Consider the following 15,151-nt stretch of genomic DNA (forward strand, 5'->3'; position numbering starts at 1 on the left):
GCGGGAGTGGTCTACATTTAGTTCTGGGTGCTACTTTCAAGATATCTCGGAACCTTTTGGACTGTGCTGAACATATTTAGAGTTCTAAGAACCAATACAAATGTACAAATAACAAAAGGTTCCTGGAACTTTAGGTGGACATGCATTACGGCTCATTTAAAGTGCATGTAGGAAAAAATGTAACTTCCTGGAACCTAAGGTATAAAATGTTGCTTTATGGTCTTATTTTGAGTGCATGGACTTTATCCCAAAACTAAAAATTTTTAAAGGACCGTGGAGTCCTATTATCTAAATTTGCTTCTGATTTAATGAAGAACACGCTTCTAGTGAGGGTAGTACTTTTTTTGCACATTTCTGTCTGCACTGGAAATATCTGATGGGAACCTTTGACTGCCAGGAACTAAATACTGAAAGTTCCCATAACTGCGCCGTTAATATGGCTTTTTTTCGACTGCACCAACTTTAGCCTGGACTAGTCCATGTTTGGACCATAGCGACAAGTGTCTACATTTAGTTCCAAGGTAATGTTTTGGGGCCAGTGAAGAATCAAGTACCAAAATCTAAAAGTTCCTGGAATTTCTGTCGGAAATGCAGCTTTTTATCTTATTTCCAGTTCTAAATATTCTCTAATCCAATTGGAATATTGTCTAATTTGTTTTGTTGTTTGGAGCCAGATTACCGTAATTTCTCGTGTATAATGCACACTCGAGTATAATGCACATTCCCCAAACGAACTTCAAAAATCAGGACCGTCCTTATTATTATTATTAATACTTGTTCTTTAATAATGTATTTACCGGTAATATTGTGGCACACTCTAGTCTTTAGTCACACATAACTACTCATGAACCACATTTGACTGTCAAAGAAATGTCAAACGTTGACTATACCCATGTATAATACACAGGATTGACTTTTGATGATTTTTGGGATGTCCGTTATAAACAAGAAATGACGGTAAGACCCTGCTAAGGTGGGTCGTACTTTTGAGAGGTCCGAGAACATTTGAGACCGCTGAAGATTTCTGATTGGAACCTTTTAGCGGCGGTAGCAAAATGTCCCTGGTACTCGGGATGGAAATGCGAGCTCTCAGCTGCCGTGGGAGTGTGTTTGTTGATGTCGATGTTGTTGTCGTTGCGGTGCGCAGGCTGCTGAAGGGCACGGCGTACCACTGGGACCTGATGCTGTCAGGCCTGATCAACATCCTGATGTCGGTTCTGGGGCTGCCCTGGATGCACGCCGCCTTCCCGCACTCCACGCTGCACGTGCGCCAGCTGGCCTTCGTGGAGCAGCGCGTGGAGGGAGGGCACCTCTACGAGACGTGAGCGCCGCGACACAATCGACGCAACCTTGACCGCCGTTGCTCACAATTACAAGTTACCCTGTTGAAAATGGAAGACGTCGTGCAACTACTTCGACGACTTCCTCAGCCTCGGAAAAAGCGCGTACGACAGTAACGAGCCTCTGTCGTGTGTCCTGACGCGTTTTTGTGCGTCCTCAGCATCGTGCAGGTGAAGGAGACTCGCGTGACGTCGCTGGCCGCCAACATTTTCATCGGCGCCTCGGTGTTCCTGTTGCCGCTGCCGCTGCAGTGGATCCCCAAGCCGGTCCTGTACGGACTCTTCCTCTACATCGCGCTCACCTCCATCGACGGCAACCAGATGTGCGACCGCATGGCCCTGCTGCTCAAGGAGCAGGTGACGCCCGCGACCGTTCCCTTTCACGCAGCCGCACGTTCCGCCTCCGAAGCTGACAAATTCCTCTCGTTTCGCATCGGCCGCTTTCACGCACTCCGGCAACATCGGGGGGGAAGTCGGGGAAAAGTGCCACATGAGACATCACACCTCTCTTCTGGCTTTAGGCTGTTCCCTTTCACATAGTTCCATTTCCAAAGCTAGCAAATTTGTAGGCCGCCTTCGTTCTCCAGAATCTGTGTCGGACCCTTTCACACAGTCCAGCGATGTGGTCCAAAATTCCAAAGCTGTGAAAGGGGACTATGCTATATTTCCTTTGGCCAAGCTGCCATTTAGACTCTCGAACAGAGAAGTTTGCAGGTTGCCTTCGCTCACTCCACCTCCCAAATTTGGTGTCGGACCCTTTCACACAGTCCCAAACGATCCGATCAAAAAATTGCCAGTGTGAAAGGGGACTTTTGCCCCCTTTTCCAGCTTTACGCGACTCCCTTTGACAAAGCTGCCGTTGAGCCTGTCTAGCAGGAACATTTGCACATTCTCTCCCCTTTGTCGTCAGACCCTTTCACGCCGTCTAGCAACACGAGGAAGAGTTGGTTTTGAAGGGGGATGGGGAAAGGGACGTCACACAATTGTTCCCCTTCACAGAGTCAAATTTGTGGGTCACCCTCGTCTTCGACGGCAGGGCGAAAGGGAACTTTACACCCCTATTCCAGCTTCACACTGTTCCCTTTCTCAAGTGCTGCCGAAGTCGGGAAATTAGCGGGTTGCCTTGGCTGCCCCCATTTTACGTCACTGCATTTCAAACGGTTGCAAAGTGGAAAGGGAGCTTTATTCTAATGAAGTGTGGTTTTCATGGCGATCCCTACGTTGGTTGATCGAGCGGATCCTTTCGCGACAGCTGGAGGAAGACGACCGGAGGGAAAATAGTTTTCCGGATTATTCCTGATCTTCCGCCGTCATTTCCCCCTTCCCCGCAGACGGCGTACCCGCCCACCCACTACATCCGCAAAGTGCCCCAGAGGAAGATCCACTACTTCACCTTCCTGCAGATCACGCAGCTGCTGGTGCTGTGCACGTTCGGCATGTACCCCATTCCCTACATGAAGATGATCTTCCCCTTGGTCATGATCATGCTCATCCCCATCAGGTGACAGCCTCCATCGCAAAACGCCATTTTGTCCAAAATTGCAATCATTTCATAAAATGGAATCGAGAAAACATTCATTTAAAAAAATAAATGCATACAAAAATGAATAAATGACTTTTAGGGGGTGTTGTTACCAATTCATTAAAAAAAAAAAAGGAAAAAAAAAGTTTTTTTAAAAAAACAACTGAAGTGAAACCGTTCATAAAAACGATTACACCCAAAAAGAATTTATAAAAAACTAATATGTTTAAAAATGTTTTAAACAAGTACAAATTAAATATAATTCATTTAAAAACAAGTATAAATAAAATGTAAAGTCAAAATAAAATAAAAAAAGTACAAATTCCAAAATTCATTAAAAATGAGTAAACATTTACTGAGAAAAACAAGTACAAATTCATTTTTAAAAAGATCAGGCATACTTAAAACCAAGTAGAACATGCCATGAATTTAAAAAAAAAATGTTTTTGAAAAATTATTCACAATGCATTTAAAAAAAATAAGTACACATTTATTTAAAGAGCAGTAAAAATTACAAAACTCATAAAAAAAAATCTGAAATGAATTACAAGTAGAAATATTTGAATTCATTTAAAAACATGTACACTTTCATTCAAATATAAGCAGTACATTTAAATAATAATAATTACAAAACAAGTAGAAGTTAATTAAAAATAGTAATCATACATACAAGTAACAATTCATTTAAAAACGAATATTTTCTTTCTCCCACTTTTGTCCATATAGTGTACATCACAATAAATGTACTTTGCAGCAACATCCATCCAAAGAAAACATTTCAAGTTCCTTTTTCGATGCAGGTGGAACCCTCGCACGTTGGTTTTCTTTTTCTTTTTTTTTTTTTTTTTTAAGGAGAATCCTGCATACCAGTTTTGTTTCAGTCGAGGCCATTTTGTTGGAAAACACCACACGGCTGCTTCGCTCGGAGACAACATGAAAGCGAGCAGATGTTTGCTCTATTATATATATATATGATCGAGAAATGCACCACGCTATGTGTCATCGTATATGTGCACAGCGCCTCACACGCACACACTCTAGTGCGCTTGTTTTCAATAAGAAATGAACATTTGCACTTCAAAGGCGTACCCACACACACACACACACACGTGCTCACTTGCCACCTCATTAAGTACACCTGCATATTATAACGGGGCAACACTTTTTAAGATGATCACGCTCACCTTTGAGAGGTGTTACCGCACTTGTGAACGCCCCCCGTGGAAAGGTTTCAGGTCCGTTTGTCTTTCTATAAAGGCGCAACACTCCTCGAGTCAAAATGTGGAAAAATAACAACCGCCACCATAAAACATGTAAAGGGTATTAAAGAAAACGAGCAATGTTCAACAATTTGGAAAACAAAACAAATTCGACAATTTGTGAAGTAACAAGTACATTTCGAATATTCAGTAAGTTTTGATTCATTGAAATGAAGAATTCCATAAAACGGGTACAAGTTTGGAGAACACAAGTTAAAAAAAATTATTTAAAAAAACAAGTAACCTTTCATTTAAAATAAGTTGTACAAATGTATGTAATAAATATAAAATCAGTTCATAAAGAAAAAGTTAACATTCATTTCAAAATAAAAATTCATAGACGAGGAAAATTTGAAAATACATTAAAAATGAGCACAAGATATCAAATACAAGTAAAAAATTTAAAGTAAGATTTCATCAAAAACTGGTCAAAACAAAATCTAACATTCATTTTTAGAAAGTGTAAAAGTTACATTATGTTAAGTACAAATTTCAGGATAAAATGATATGGCCCGCGAGTTTGACACCTATGATCTAAAGTAACAAACATTCTGTGTGCAGTTCCTCAGGGGACTGTTTGCGGTCCTATTATGTTCTGCTGTTGCAGTACTTTTGTGGTAAAGGGTATCACACGCACGTTTCTTCTTGTGTGTGTTTTCAGGAACAGGGTGCTTCCTCACATCATTGAGGCCAAATACTTGGACATCATGGATTCCCAACACATGTAGCTGCCGAGGACGAAAGGTGGCGCCAAATGCAGAAAAACATAAAAGACTGACTGAAAAGGGCAAAGAAAAAGTTGGGTATTTTTTAACGCCAAACTGCGGTGGGGGAAGAGGAATTTCCAAAGCGAACTCTCGTGAAACCGGGCACTTTCCGACAGGCCGGAAAAGCCGAAAAGTTGCACGAGGAACAGGTCCAGAACTCCCGGATTCATCGGCATCGTTGTCCTTGTGTGCGTTTCGAGTACTTGAACTACTCACTAATGGCGTGTAAGTGACGATTCATTTAGAAGACGGTGTAACGGCACAACTTCTTTTTCACGCCCGTGTTGTGTTTTTACGCTGCTGCTGGTGGTGTTTGGTCCACGTGACGTATACTTACACTGTGTTGATGAGTAGTTAAATACTAGATCCAAAAGGTAGCACGGATGTCTTTTGTTTTAACTCATTCCTTTAACGTTCCATCGGAGAGGCGCGGCTTGGCATCATTGCGGGTTATCTTGCCCTCAACAGGCCCTTTTAATATCCTCACTCGTTTGGCCCCAACTAGTACATAAACGTCAGCTAGCTTCCTCAAAAGCTGCGGTAAAAGTAGGACACAGTGGACACCCCCCCCCCCCGCTATTTTGGGGGGATAGGCACATGAAAAGAGGTTGTTTTCGAATTCTCCCCCCCGAAAATTTTTTTTAATAAAAGATTGGTAAAAACAAAACAATCCATGAATATGGGGGGGTGTTTCTCCAAATAACGGGGGGGGGCAGGTTGACAAATGGCGAACTATAAAGTTGCGGGGGTGCACTGTATATTCATATTTGTTCCCCACTCCAATTGAGTGTTTAAAGGCGGGCATTTTTACATGAAAAAGGCATTTTCATAAAATTCAATTTGCTTTTTTCCAATTCAAGAACATAATAATTATACTCTTAGCCTGTCAAACTCTGCTTATATTCATTCGACACGGCTATAAAAAAAATTTTTTTCAACAATCAAAATGGGATAAAATGTCTCTTCAGGATGTCGTGAGGGGTAGCTTCCCGTTGTGCCCCTAACCCTCCGGACCCTAACCCCTGACCTTCCTCTCTCTAGCACAACCCTAATCTAACGATTAGGGTTAACGATGAAAACATGTACATTATATATAATGTGGGTCATTATTTATAACGGCAGCACAAACCAAAACTTAGTTTTATGACATTTCTCAATATATGATTGCATTGCTCATCATTTTCATGTGTTGGGAATGTTTTGTCTGTCATGTTGGCTTCATGTTTTACGTGCGGTAAAACATTCCAATGTCCACAGTTGCTCTGGAAAGTGACCCCCCCCCCCCCCCCCCAAAAAAAAATATTTTTTGTAAAGTAACGTCACGTAATAGCCCTGACACCTGGATTAAAAAGATTTTTACGCATGATGCTTTTTCCTACATCCCAACGCCAATTCACAGACAGTTGGTCCTTGAATGCAACACGTGACGATTCAGCAATACTGTGTGTGTATGTATGTATGCATAAATATATATATATATATATATATATATATATATATATATATATATATTAAAAAAAAAGCTCAGCGACCTTTATTTTTGGAGAAGAAAAGGGAGCAAAAGCTCCCTCGTGCAGTCGCTTCGGTCGGACCACGCGGGAAAAGTGGTAAGCCGACGTCGAGGCATTTGCATAATCCTCGCGGGGAACGACGAACCAGAGGAGTCACATGTACAAACTTGTCATCATCCCCAAAAGGTCTTTTGCGTTCTTCACTTCCACTCTTAAAGTGATTTATTGTGTATTATTGGTTATTTCTGTGCTCAACTTTGTTTGGTTTTTTCCTCCCTGACTTTCTGTAAAGGGTGATATATTTCTTTCTTACATATAGCCTACTTTTCTAACCATGAATGTAAGATGGGTGTTTTTTTGTTTTTTTTATTATATATATCATACACATTTAAGTGTCATTAAAGGGTCTTTTTCGTTGTTGTGGAAAATGTCAGCTATATTTGTAAGATGGAATATGATGTAAAAAAAGAGAATGTTGGTTTATTATATAGTCTATAAATATAAGTATATAAGTGTGTATATATATATATATATATATATATATATATACATAGTACACTGGAAAAAAAGAGACTATCTCAAGCTGTTTGCCAAATAAAAAGTACCAATAGTAATGTTTTGTTTTTTTCTTTGCAAAAAACAACAGCGTCATGCTAACCTGCAAATGCCTCACCTCAAATACAAGTGGCCTTCACTTGCTGTGCCCCAATTGAGAACCATCCACTTGAGCAAATAAAAGCCTCGCCTTAAATAGTGGCCTTGCCGTGCTGTCCCGAAAACAAAAAAGCGCCTCCACTCCACCTGCGGCTGCGCCCCAATTAATTGCCGCCTCCTTGAACAGATCAACACCTCACCTCAAATATGACAGCCCTAATAGACACCATGACCCAAATAATTGTCTTTCGCCTTCGCCTCACCTCAAATAGTGGCTTTTAGACATCCTCGTCATTGACTAAAAGAATGTTTGATATAATCTTGAATCTAAATTATTTGATGACAATCATGCATGATTCAACTCAAGCCTAATGAACTGCTTTGGCCTCGGACGCCTTGTCCCGTCTGCAGTTGACTCAAGCAACGTTGGCTTCAAACTGTCCTCTTGCGCCACCTTCAGGCAGTCAAGTGAACCTGACGGGCTTTACAAACCAATTGTTGTTGTTGACAGAAAGGTTGGCATGTTCTCTGGAGTTCATATTTCGCCTTTCCATATTTATTGGCCGCTTTGTAAGCGAGCCCATCAAAATGTTCCCAAAAACTCGCTCCAGTTCACGTAGACAAGATTTGATGAAAAACATCAAATCCGGTGATTCTCCCATGAATGATCTGTTTCAAATGAAATGTTACGCTGCCAAAACGCAAAATCTCGCCTAGTGAATTGATCTTATGTGTAGTGAAAAGATTTGTACTTATTTTAAGACAGTTTTTAATAACATTTCAGCAAGACAAGAAATTCAAACTAGTTACACTGATATATTAGTTTTTTCCACTTACGACATTTAGTCCTTAAAATAAGTGTGTGTGTGTGTGGGGGGGGGGGTCTCCCAATGACACATATTCGTGTATGTTTTGATGGTGTAAAGCCATCACGCCCAAGATTTCTAATTCAGATTAAGATGTTCACGCATTGTCTTCGACGGGAACGTCGACCTCCCCAACATGGCCGCCAGGTAGGCACGTCTGCAAAACCCGGCTGCAAGAGCGCCTATCGTATCTGCGCTTCCACACGGCACCAATCTACAAACGGAACAATGGGGTGCCGATACCGGCACGAAACGGACGCCATACCTGCAATGGGGCTTCCAAAACCAACAAACAACCAAAACAAAACAAAATGTCACTACCGGCATTATAATAATAAACCACGCCCCATTTCCCGATCAAGACATTACGACCAAACTTGTACGCGTCCTAGCCAGCTAAGAACGGTGAGCGTAACTAAGTTCCCTTAGCCTCTCAAACACAATCTTCAACTTTGTTCAAGTAGCCTATACCTACCATGAACACACTCTGACATAAGGGAACGATGGAAGTCGAAAAACCGATGCCGTACACCGGCCGCGTTCGTTGGCGCAAGTGAACCCCCATTGGCTAGCCGGTCTGGACTTAATTGGAGGTTAGTTACGTGCTGTTCGCTAGCCTTCACCCATGCAATATGGCGACCGCCTTCAAAAAGGTCAGCGTGAGCAGAGGCGTTGTTAGCAATCCCACGCGCGTTCCTGGCAGGACAATATTACTGGCTCCAGGACACGCGCACTGCACTATGATTGGCTGCTGTATCCCGGTAGAACACGCCCTACTGCTTCTTGATGGGAAAATATGGAACTTTAGTCCGGCGGAGTTAATATGAATCCCACTAACCCTAAGCCATCCTAAACCGCTTCAACCCCAATCCTAGCCATAAATTTAACCATTAAAAAAATATATTTTTTTCTTTATCTCGTCACGTCTGCGTTACCTGCCCTTCCCGCGATGTAGGAGCCAATCATGTTGCAGCGGGGCGTGCCTTATGTGACGCCACGTTTTTCTTCTTAATTTGAATGGCGGTTTGCAACCAGCGTTAAGGTACGTTAGCGCCACCTAGCGGACTGAAGTGTGGACGGCGGCAGGGTGTGTTCGAGGGCGGACTTTTTTTTTTTTTTTTTGCTGGTTTCTTTTTGCGTGTGGGTGGCTCATGAGTTTTCGGGGCTGGCTCGGCGTCGCTAAACTGCTGCCCGGCTCCTCCCGTCGTCGTCCGCTTGTCGTCACCGCCAGTCCGAAAACAAACACGCGTGTTGCTGTGAACATGGCGGAGGAGGCGAAGAAACTAGCCGCCTACGCTGCGGTGGACAACCACGTGCAGGTATCTAGTAGTACTTTCATTTCTAATATTTATGATCTCTTCTGTCCACGGGTGAAGGTTTTGAAATAGCCGCCTTTCTAACTAGCTTGACGTTTGGGCTAAGCTTGTAAAGTTAGCTAGCAAGCTGGGCTACATTTACAGCATCAATTGTAATATTTGTTCCCTTAAATTGTATTCATTTATTCTCAATAGTACACTAACGTCTTCGTGTCGTCGCGTTTCTTCTGGCTGCGCTGCTTTCTGTACTCGTATGTTGACGTTTCATTTCTTTGACCAATAAGATTTCAGCCTCCACGTGTTGCCATGTCGCTCTAATCTGCCACAAGCCCCGAGCGAGGTACATAAAGTGGATCCAAAACGTCTATGCAGTACACACCAGCCTTCAAATGCATTGTTTTTGTGTTGTAACAAAATGACGACAAGATGATGAAACAACATTTATATGAGGTAGGGTGGCAAGAAAAAAAGAACAACAAAAAACACCACGTTTTCAACCAAGGTTGAAAATTCCAAAAGGACACCGCAGTGATTCTGAAGCATGAACAGGGGCTGCTTTTCTTCAGCTGGAACTGGGGTCTTCGTCGTAGTAGTTCCAAATACTAAATAAATTAAGGCAGGAAAAGTTGATCCGAACAGCTGAACTGTTAATCGACTAGCAGGTTTGTGAAGCATCAGCAAGTCCACCCTGGAGTAAGTTAGTGCCATTTATTTATTTATTTTATTTATTTTTAAATACTACTTTTTGGGTGTCCAACAGAACAATCAGGTGGTTGGAGTCGGCAGCGGCTCGACCATCGTCTATGCAGTGGACAGACTGGGTGAGTGAATCAGCACAATACTGAAAAGAATAATAATTAGGGCTACAATTAATCTGTGGATTTATTTTGGGGGGCTGAATTGGATGAAAAACACTTTTTAAAATGTCCATCCCTTTATTCAAAAGCAGAACATTATTTCAAATGTACATACGGAAAATGCACACTGGCTTGTTCCGTAACATGTAAGGAAATGAGGCAAATGGCAGCCTCAAGTTTGGAGGGAGTGCGTTCCGGGGGCTGGTGTTGGGGACCCCTAAAATGCATACGCATCATCTGCACATTTGCAAACATTGGTGAGATCCTTGTTGTCAGAAAGATCATAATAAACCCCACCACCCGATTCCCGAGCCCCAATTCTAAAGGTAACGTATCTGAACTTAGTTTTTAGGCAATCGGTACTTGAGTCTTCCGCGGTTGCGTTTCAGCGGCGAGAGTGCGTCAGGAGAAGATGAACATCATCTGTGTGCCCACCTCTTTCCAGGTGACTTTGCCGTTGGTTTCTTCACATTTTCATTCTGCGGGAAAACAAACGCTGTTGATGTTTGTCCTCTTCCAGGCCCGTCAGCTGATTGTGCAGCATGGACTGATGCTGTCGGATCTGGACAGACACCCCGAGGTTGTGTTAACTGACGTCCATGATTAGTTTGACTTCCGGCAAGCGTCAAGTCTGACCAAGACACTTGTGGGCTTTTTGCCTGAGGTTGTTCAGTTTCCAAACAATCTTTACACGTGGTGAACACAAGAACACATTTTAAGCCTGTTGAGAAAAAAAACAACATTTGAAATCTTAAAACGCATTTTCGAACTTGAAACTACAATTAGCAGAAAAGGTTGACTCAACTTTCTTTAAACTTTATTAACAGCAGAGCAAGCTTACGCTCTTAAAACTTTATTGACCTGTAGTCCAGGTTTACAAACTTTTTCAAATGTGATTAACAGCAGAACAAGTTTAGAACATTTTTAAACGCTGGATCAAGTTAAAAAACACTTTTGTACTTTATTAACATCAAATCCAGTTTACAAAGATTTGAAAACTTTAACAACAGAAGAACAAGTTTACATTTTTCAAACCTTATTAACAGTAGACCGATTTTACAGACATGTTTATACTTTAACAGCAGAGCATGTTTACATTCCTAACATTTATTAACAGCAGAGCAAGTTTACAAACATTTTTAAAAATTGTATAAATTGTTTAAAAATTTTATAAAACAAGTTTTATAATTAAAAAAAAAAAAATTGTAACAGAACACGTTTACATTTTTAAACTTTATTAACAGCAGAACAAGTTTACAAACCTTTTTTATTTTATTTTTAAGTTAGTTCACAGCAGCACAAAGTTACAAATTTTTTTAAAAACTATTAACAGCAGAATAAGTTTACTAACTTTTTAAAAAATGTCGTTTTTTACCAACAGAACAAGTGTACAATTTATTTTAAACATTAGCATTAGACTAAGTTGACAAGTCAGATTTAAAGTTTATTAATTAAGAGCGCAACTGGTTTGGAAATACTTTTGAAAACTTTATCAACAGCAGAAGTACATCAGACGTTTTTGAAGTCATTTAATTAATATGAAAACATTAACAGACCAAGTTTACCATCAATTATAAAACTTAACAGCAGAACAAGTTTGTAAACCTTTGTTGTACTTTCATAAGCATAGATGAAGTTAGCGAACAGGTCTGACCGAGTCTCTTCCAAACTGTATGACACTAGCGGCTAAGCTAGGAGGAAGTCATCGACCACTAGGTGGCGTCATAGTTTGGCCTTGGCGGAGGTCCGCGCTTGTTCTTAAGTTGTTTGTGGTGAATTTTGCTCAGCTGGATGTTACCATCGACGGCGCGGATGAGGTGGACGCAGATCTGACGCTGATCAAAGGCGGAGGGTAAATTGCACATAAACGAAAACAACACTGCGCGTGTCCTCCTGATCTTTTTGTTCACGATCGTCGCCGACATTTTGTTTGTTAGCGGCTGCTTGACTCAGGAGAAGATCGTCGCCGGCTGCGCCCGACATTTCGTCGTCATCGCAGACTACAGGTTTGGATTCAAGAAATCACGTTGGAAGGCGACGTTTTTAAGGAAGAGGCATTACTGATTCTGAGGGTTTTCAAATTTTCGTAGGAAAGACTCCAAAGCTCTGGGCCAGCAGTGGAAGAAGGGCGTTCCCATCGAGGTGGTACCCATGGCCTACGTCCCCGTCTCTAGGAGGATCGTCCGACTTTTCGGAGGGGAGGCCAATTTGCGTATGGCGGTCAGTAAAGCTGTAAGTACAAAAATCTTGTATACACACAAAAGTATTAGGATGCCTACGGGAAATGAAATGTGACCAAAAGGTCAAGTTCCAGGGTCAGAGGGGTCTACGGCGGAACCTCGATTTGCGAACTTAATTGCTTCTTAAACGGGGTTCGTAAATTGAATGTCATTTTCTAGGGCTGTCACTATGGAATCTTTTTAGAATCGATTCTCCTATTGATTATTACTTGAGTCATAATTGCCCCGCCACCACACACTGTTAAAATGCTAAATGGGTTGCAATTGCGATTAGCATCAGCGCGCTACAGATGACCGTTTTAGGTTTAAAAAAAAAAAACTACCATTCACTAATAAATCATGTTGCATCTAACAGCGTCTGAAGAATCACTTACAGACCCTCCATGGTTGTTTTTGGCAAAGTTTATCTCTGCTCCAACACTGTGTCCAACTGCGATAATTGTCCATGTGAAACGTTGGCAAACATGAACTTTATTTTTTGTTTTGGTTCAGTCCTGGCGGAGCCCCCGCACCGCCGAGCACAAAATGGATGAATGAAACATTCGCACACCATGCTAAGGTTCGACCATCGGACAATATTTTTGTCTGGTCTGTGGTTCATGTGGGAATACTTTTCACATTGAGACGTTCCTAAATGGGGGTTGCGCTGTAGAACTTTTGAGAGGTCCAGGAACCTTTGAGTCAGGGGGGATCTGCGGTGGCGAACATATCTGATTGGAACCTTTTGTTCCGGAACCTTGTTTGTTTGTAATGTGTGTGTCTGCGGTCGTGTCAGGGTCCCGTGGTGACTGACAACAGCAACTTCATCCTGGACTGGAAGTTTGAGCGCCCTCACAACTGGAAGGACGTCAACAGCGCCATCAAGATGATTCCGGGTGAGGTCGTGCAAACGTCAGGAAAAGCCTTCTAGAACATCTGCACTTTAAATGGTGGCAGGTGTGAACACATTGTGAACACAGCCACATCCCCGGGTATAAGAGGGTGTACAAACTTGTACAATATCATTTATTTACATTCCGTCTCGAAAACATTTTGCCCCCAAATTGAGTTGTGCATGTCACATTAATGATGAGTGAATATTTACTCCCGTTTTTCGTACCCAAAGATCTACGAATTTCTCGACGTACACAAAATGTGCAGTTTTACAGTATTGGCGGAGGTCAGAAACCCCAAAACCAGCCAGGCGGGATCTGCTGTGAGCACCGTTTGCCTCACACAGTGCCAACACATTTATTGCACAAGTGAGCCTTTGGCTGCCCACGATAAAAGGCCACTCTAAAATGGGCAGTTTTTTTTCCTGAATTTCCACATCTATTTTTGAATCGCCTTACCAGTTGCCAAGTCTCACTTCGAAGCAATTTATAACTTCTTTTGGACTGACACTTGGCACATTCAAGAACGCTTCAATGGTAACAGCCGTACGTTGCTTCCGCTCGGCCGGAAGATAAGGAACCCGCGTGCCGAAAGGTCAAGCGTACCCTCCGGTGTCCTCCTCAGGGGTGGTGGAGACGGGACTGTTTGTGGCCATGGCCGAGCGAGTCTACTTCGGCATGGAAGACGGGCGCGTGCAGGTTCGTGACGCGCCGATCGACTGAGGACCGCAACCCGGGCTCATCTCGCCACTTCCTCCCGGAACCGAATTGTACTCGCCCCGATTGAGTCAAGTGTTTGAATCCAATGGATCCGATATAAAGTATGTGCCTTGACATCGTAGCTGCAGTTGTATTGAGAAGGAAGTCAAATGAAGACACTTGGATGTTGTAATATGAAAACCAATGTACAGGTAGCGCTTCCTGTGTCTCTACTTCTCATACCCCAAAAAAAAAAAAAAAAAGTTGCCTCTCCACCATCTTGTTTTTGGTGCCTGCGCCACAACTACGCCTACATCTTCCGCTACACCAAAGTGTATGTTTTGCACCAGCTTTTTAAGAATTCCAAACCTGACTGTGATCGATGAATTTGACGGTATCGAGTACTCCTTTGTTTTTCTATTGCGCCAAGAACTATTCAAATAAACTTAATCATGTGACATTGGAGTTGGTTGTTATTTAAGTTACATTCCGAGCCGAAATGCCCACGTTGTTATTTTTATTTTGAGAGGCGTGAGTGCAATGCCATTCGCCTGTTTGCCACTGGAGGCGCTGAAAAGCCAACTGCCAACTGATACTGGAAAAATACCTTTAAAAGAATACAACAAAAACTGAAGTGGGCTTTAGTATGAGCTTAGATAAAACAGTCCTCCCAAATCTTACACCGTCAATACAAATAGATACTTTATTCATTCACAAGGGAAATTCAATGTTTCAGCATCTCCACAATAAAAAGTTAAAGCAGGCATACCGATTTACTGTAGTATGAAAGATAAGAAAAATAGTACTGGTAATACAGAAATAAAATGTAAGGCAATTATCTATCCATTCTCTATACTGCTAATCCTATTAGTTTAAAATTTTAATTTCAGTGCGGTCTGAAGTAGTACATTTCTGTCTGTTCTCCTTTTAGTTTAAGGTGTCTTTTTTTTTTTTTCTACCCACAAGAATTGTGTAGAAGTGAATGTGAGTACTTACGCTACCTCTCCAAACAACTTTTAGTTTTAGTGAAGTTATTTCGTTTACGTTTTTTTACTTGTCAAGAGTTGGAGGACAACTCGTGACCAGGAAGAGGAAATATCGCGACAGGCGTCCACTGAGGAGCCACGTTGGTGCTTTTGCGTCCTCGGCCGACTTGACGACCGCCGATGATTGACAGCTGCGGTATCCAACGGCGTTGTGACATCAAGAAAACCAGGCAACGCGTTTATCCACTCACGGAAGATGTTT

General features: G+C 42.0%; 2 protein-coding genes across 8 annotated transcripts in view; both read left to right on the forward strand.

The window, feature by feature from the left end:
* Positions 1-7,013, forward strand: part of slc4a11 (solute carrier family 4 member 11) — a 66,538-nt gene extending 59,525 nt beyond the window's left edge. For all 7 annotated transcript variants that reach the window (XM_061795938.1, XM_061795936.1, XM_061795940.1 and 4 more), the window contains 4 exons: positions 1,148-1,321; positions 1,502-1,697; positions 2,672-2,841; positions 4,783-7,013. In XM_061795938.1, the coding sequence (XP_061651922.1) occupies positions 1,148-1,321; positions 1,502-1,697; positions 2,672-2,841; positions 4,783-4,849 (607 nt within the window). In that variant the 3' untranslated portion in view covers positions 4,850-7,013. The remainder of the gene's footprint in view (positions 1-1,147; positions 1,322-1,501; positions 1,698-2,671; positions 2,842-4,782) is intronic.
* A 1,984-nt stretch (positions 7,014-8,997) lies between these two features.
* On the forward strand, positions 8,998-14,361 carry rpia (ribose 5-phosphate isomerase A (ribose 5-phosphate epimerase)). The gene is made up of 9 exons (XM_061795944.1): positions 8,998-9,238; positions 9,996-10,056; positions 10,482-10,537; positions 10,613-10,672; positions 11,880-11,944; positions 12,030-12,098; positions 12,183-12,324; positions 13,108-13,207; positions 13,830-14,361. The coding sequence occupies exons 1-9, from the start codon at positions 9,071-9,073 to the stop codon at positions 13,925-13,927; spliced, it is 819 nt and encodes a 272-aa protein (XP_061651928.1). The 5' UTR covers positions 8,998-9,070; the 3' UTR covers positions 13,928-14,361.
* Positions 14,362-15,151: the final 790 nt, after the last annotated feature.

This window comes from Phyllopteryx taeniolatus, chromosome 13 (genome assembly GCF_024500385.1).
Source record: "Phyllopteryx taeniolatus isolate TA_2022b chromosome 13, UOR_Ptae_1.2, whole genome shotgun sequence".
NCBI lineage: Eukaryota > Metazoa > Chordata > Actinopteri > Syngnathiformes > Syngnathidae > Phyllopteryx > Phyllopteryx taeniolatus.

Excerpts from the sequence above, each read along its gene's own strand:
- rpia (XM_061795944.1), top strand. The coding sequence starts at position 9,071 with ATGAGTTTTCGGGGCTGGCTCGGCGTCGCTAAACTGCTGCCCGGCTCC. Across the intron at positions 10,538-10,612 it reads GTGTGCCCACCTCTTTCCAG|GCCCGTCAGCTGATTGTGCA; the intron begins GTGACTTTGCCG and ends GTCCTCTTCCAG. Across the intron at positions 10,673-11,879 it reads ATCTGGACAGACACCCCGAG|CTGGATGTTACCATCGACGG; the intron begins GTTGTGTTAACT and ends AATTTTGCTCAG.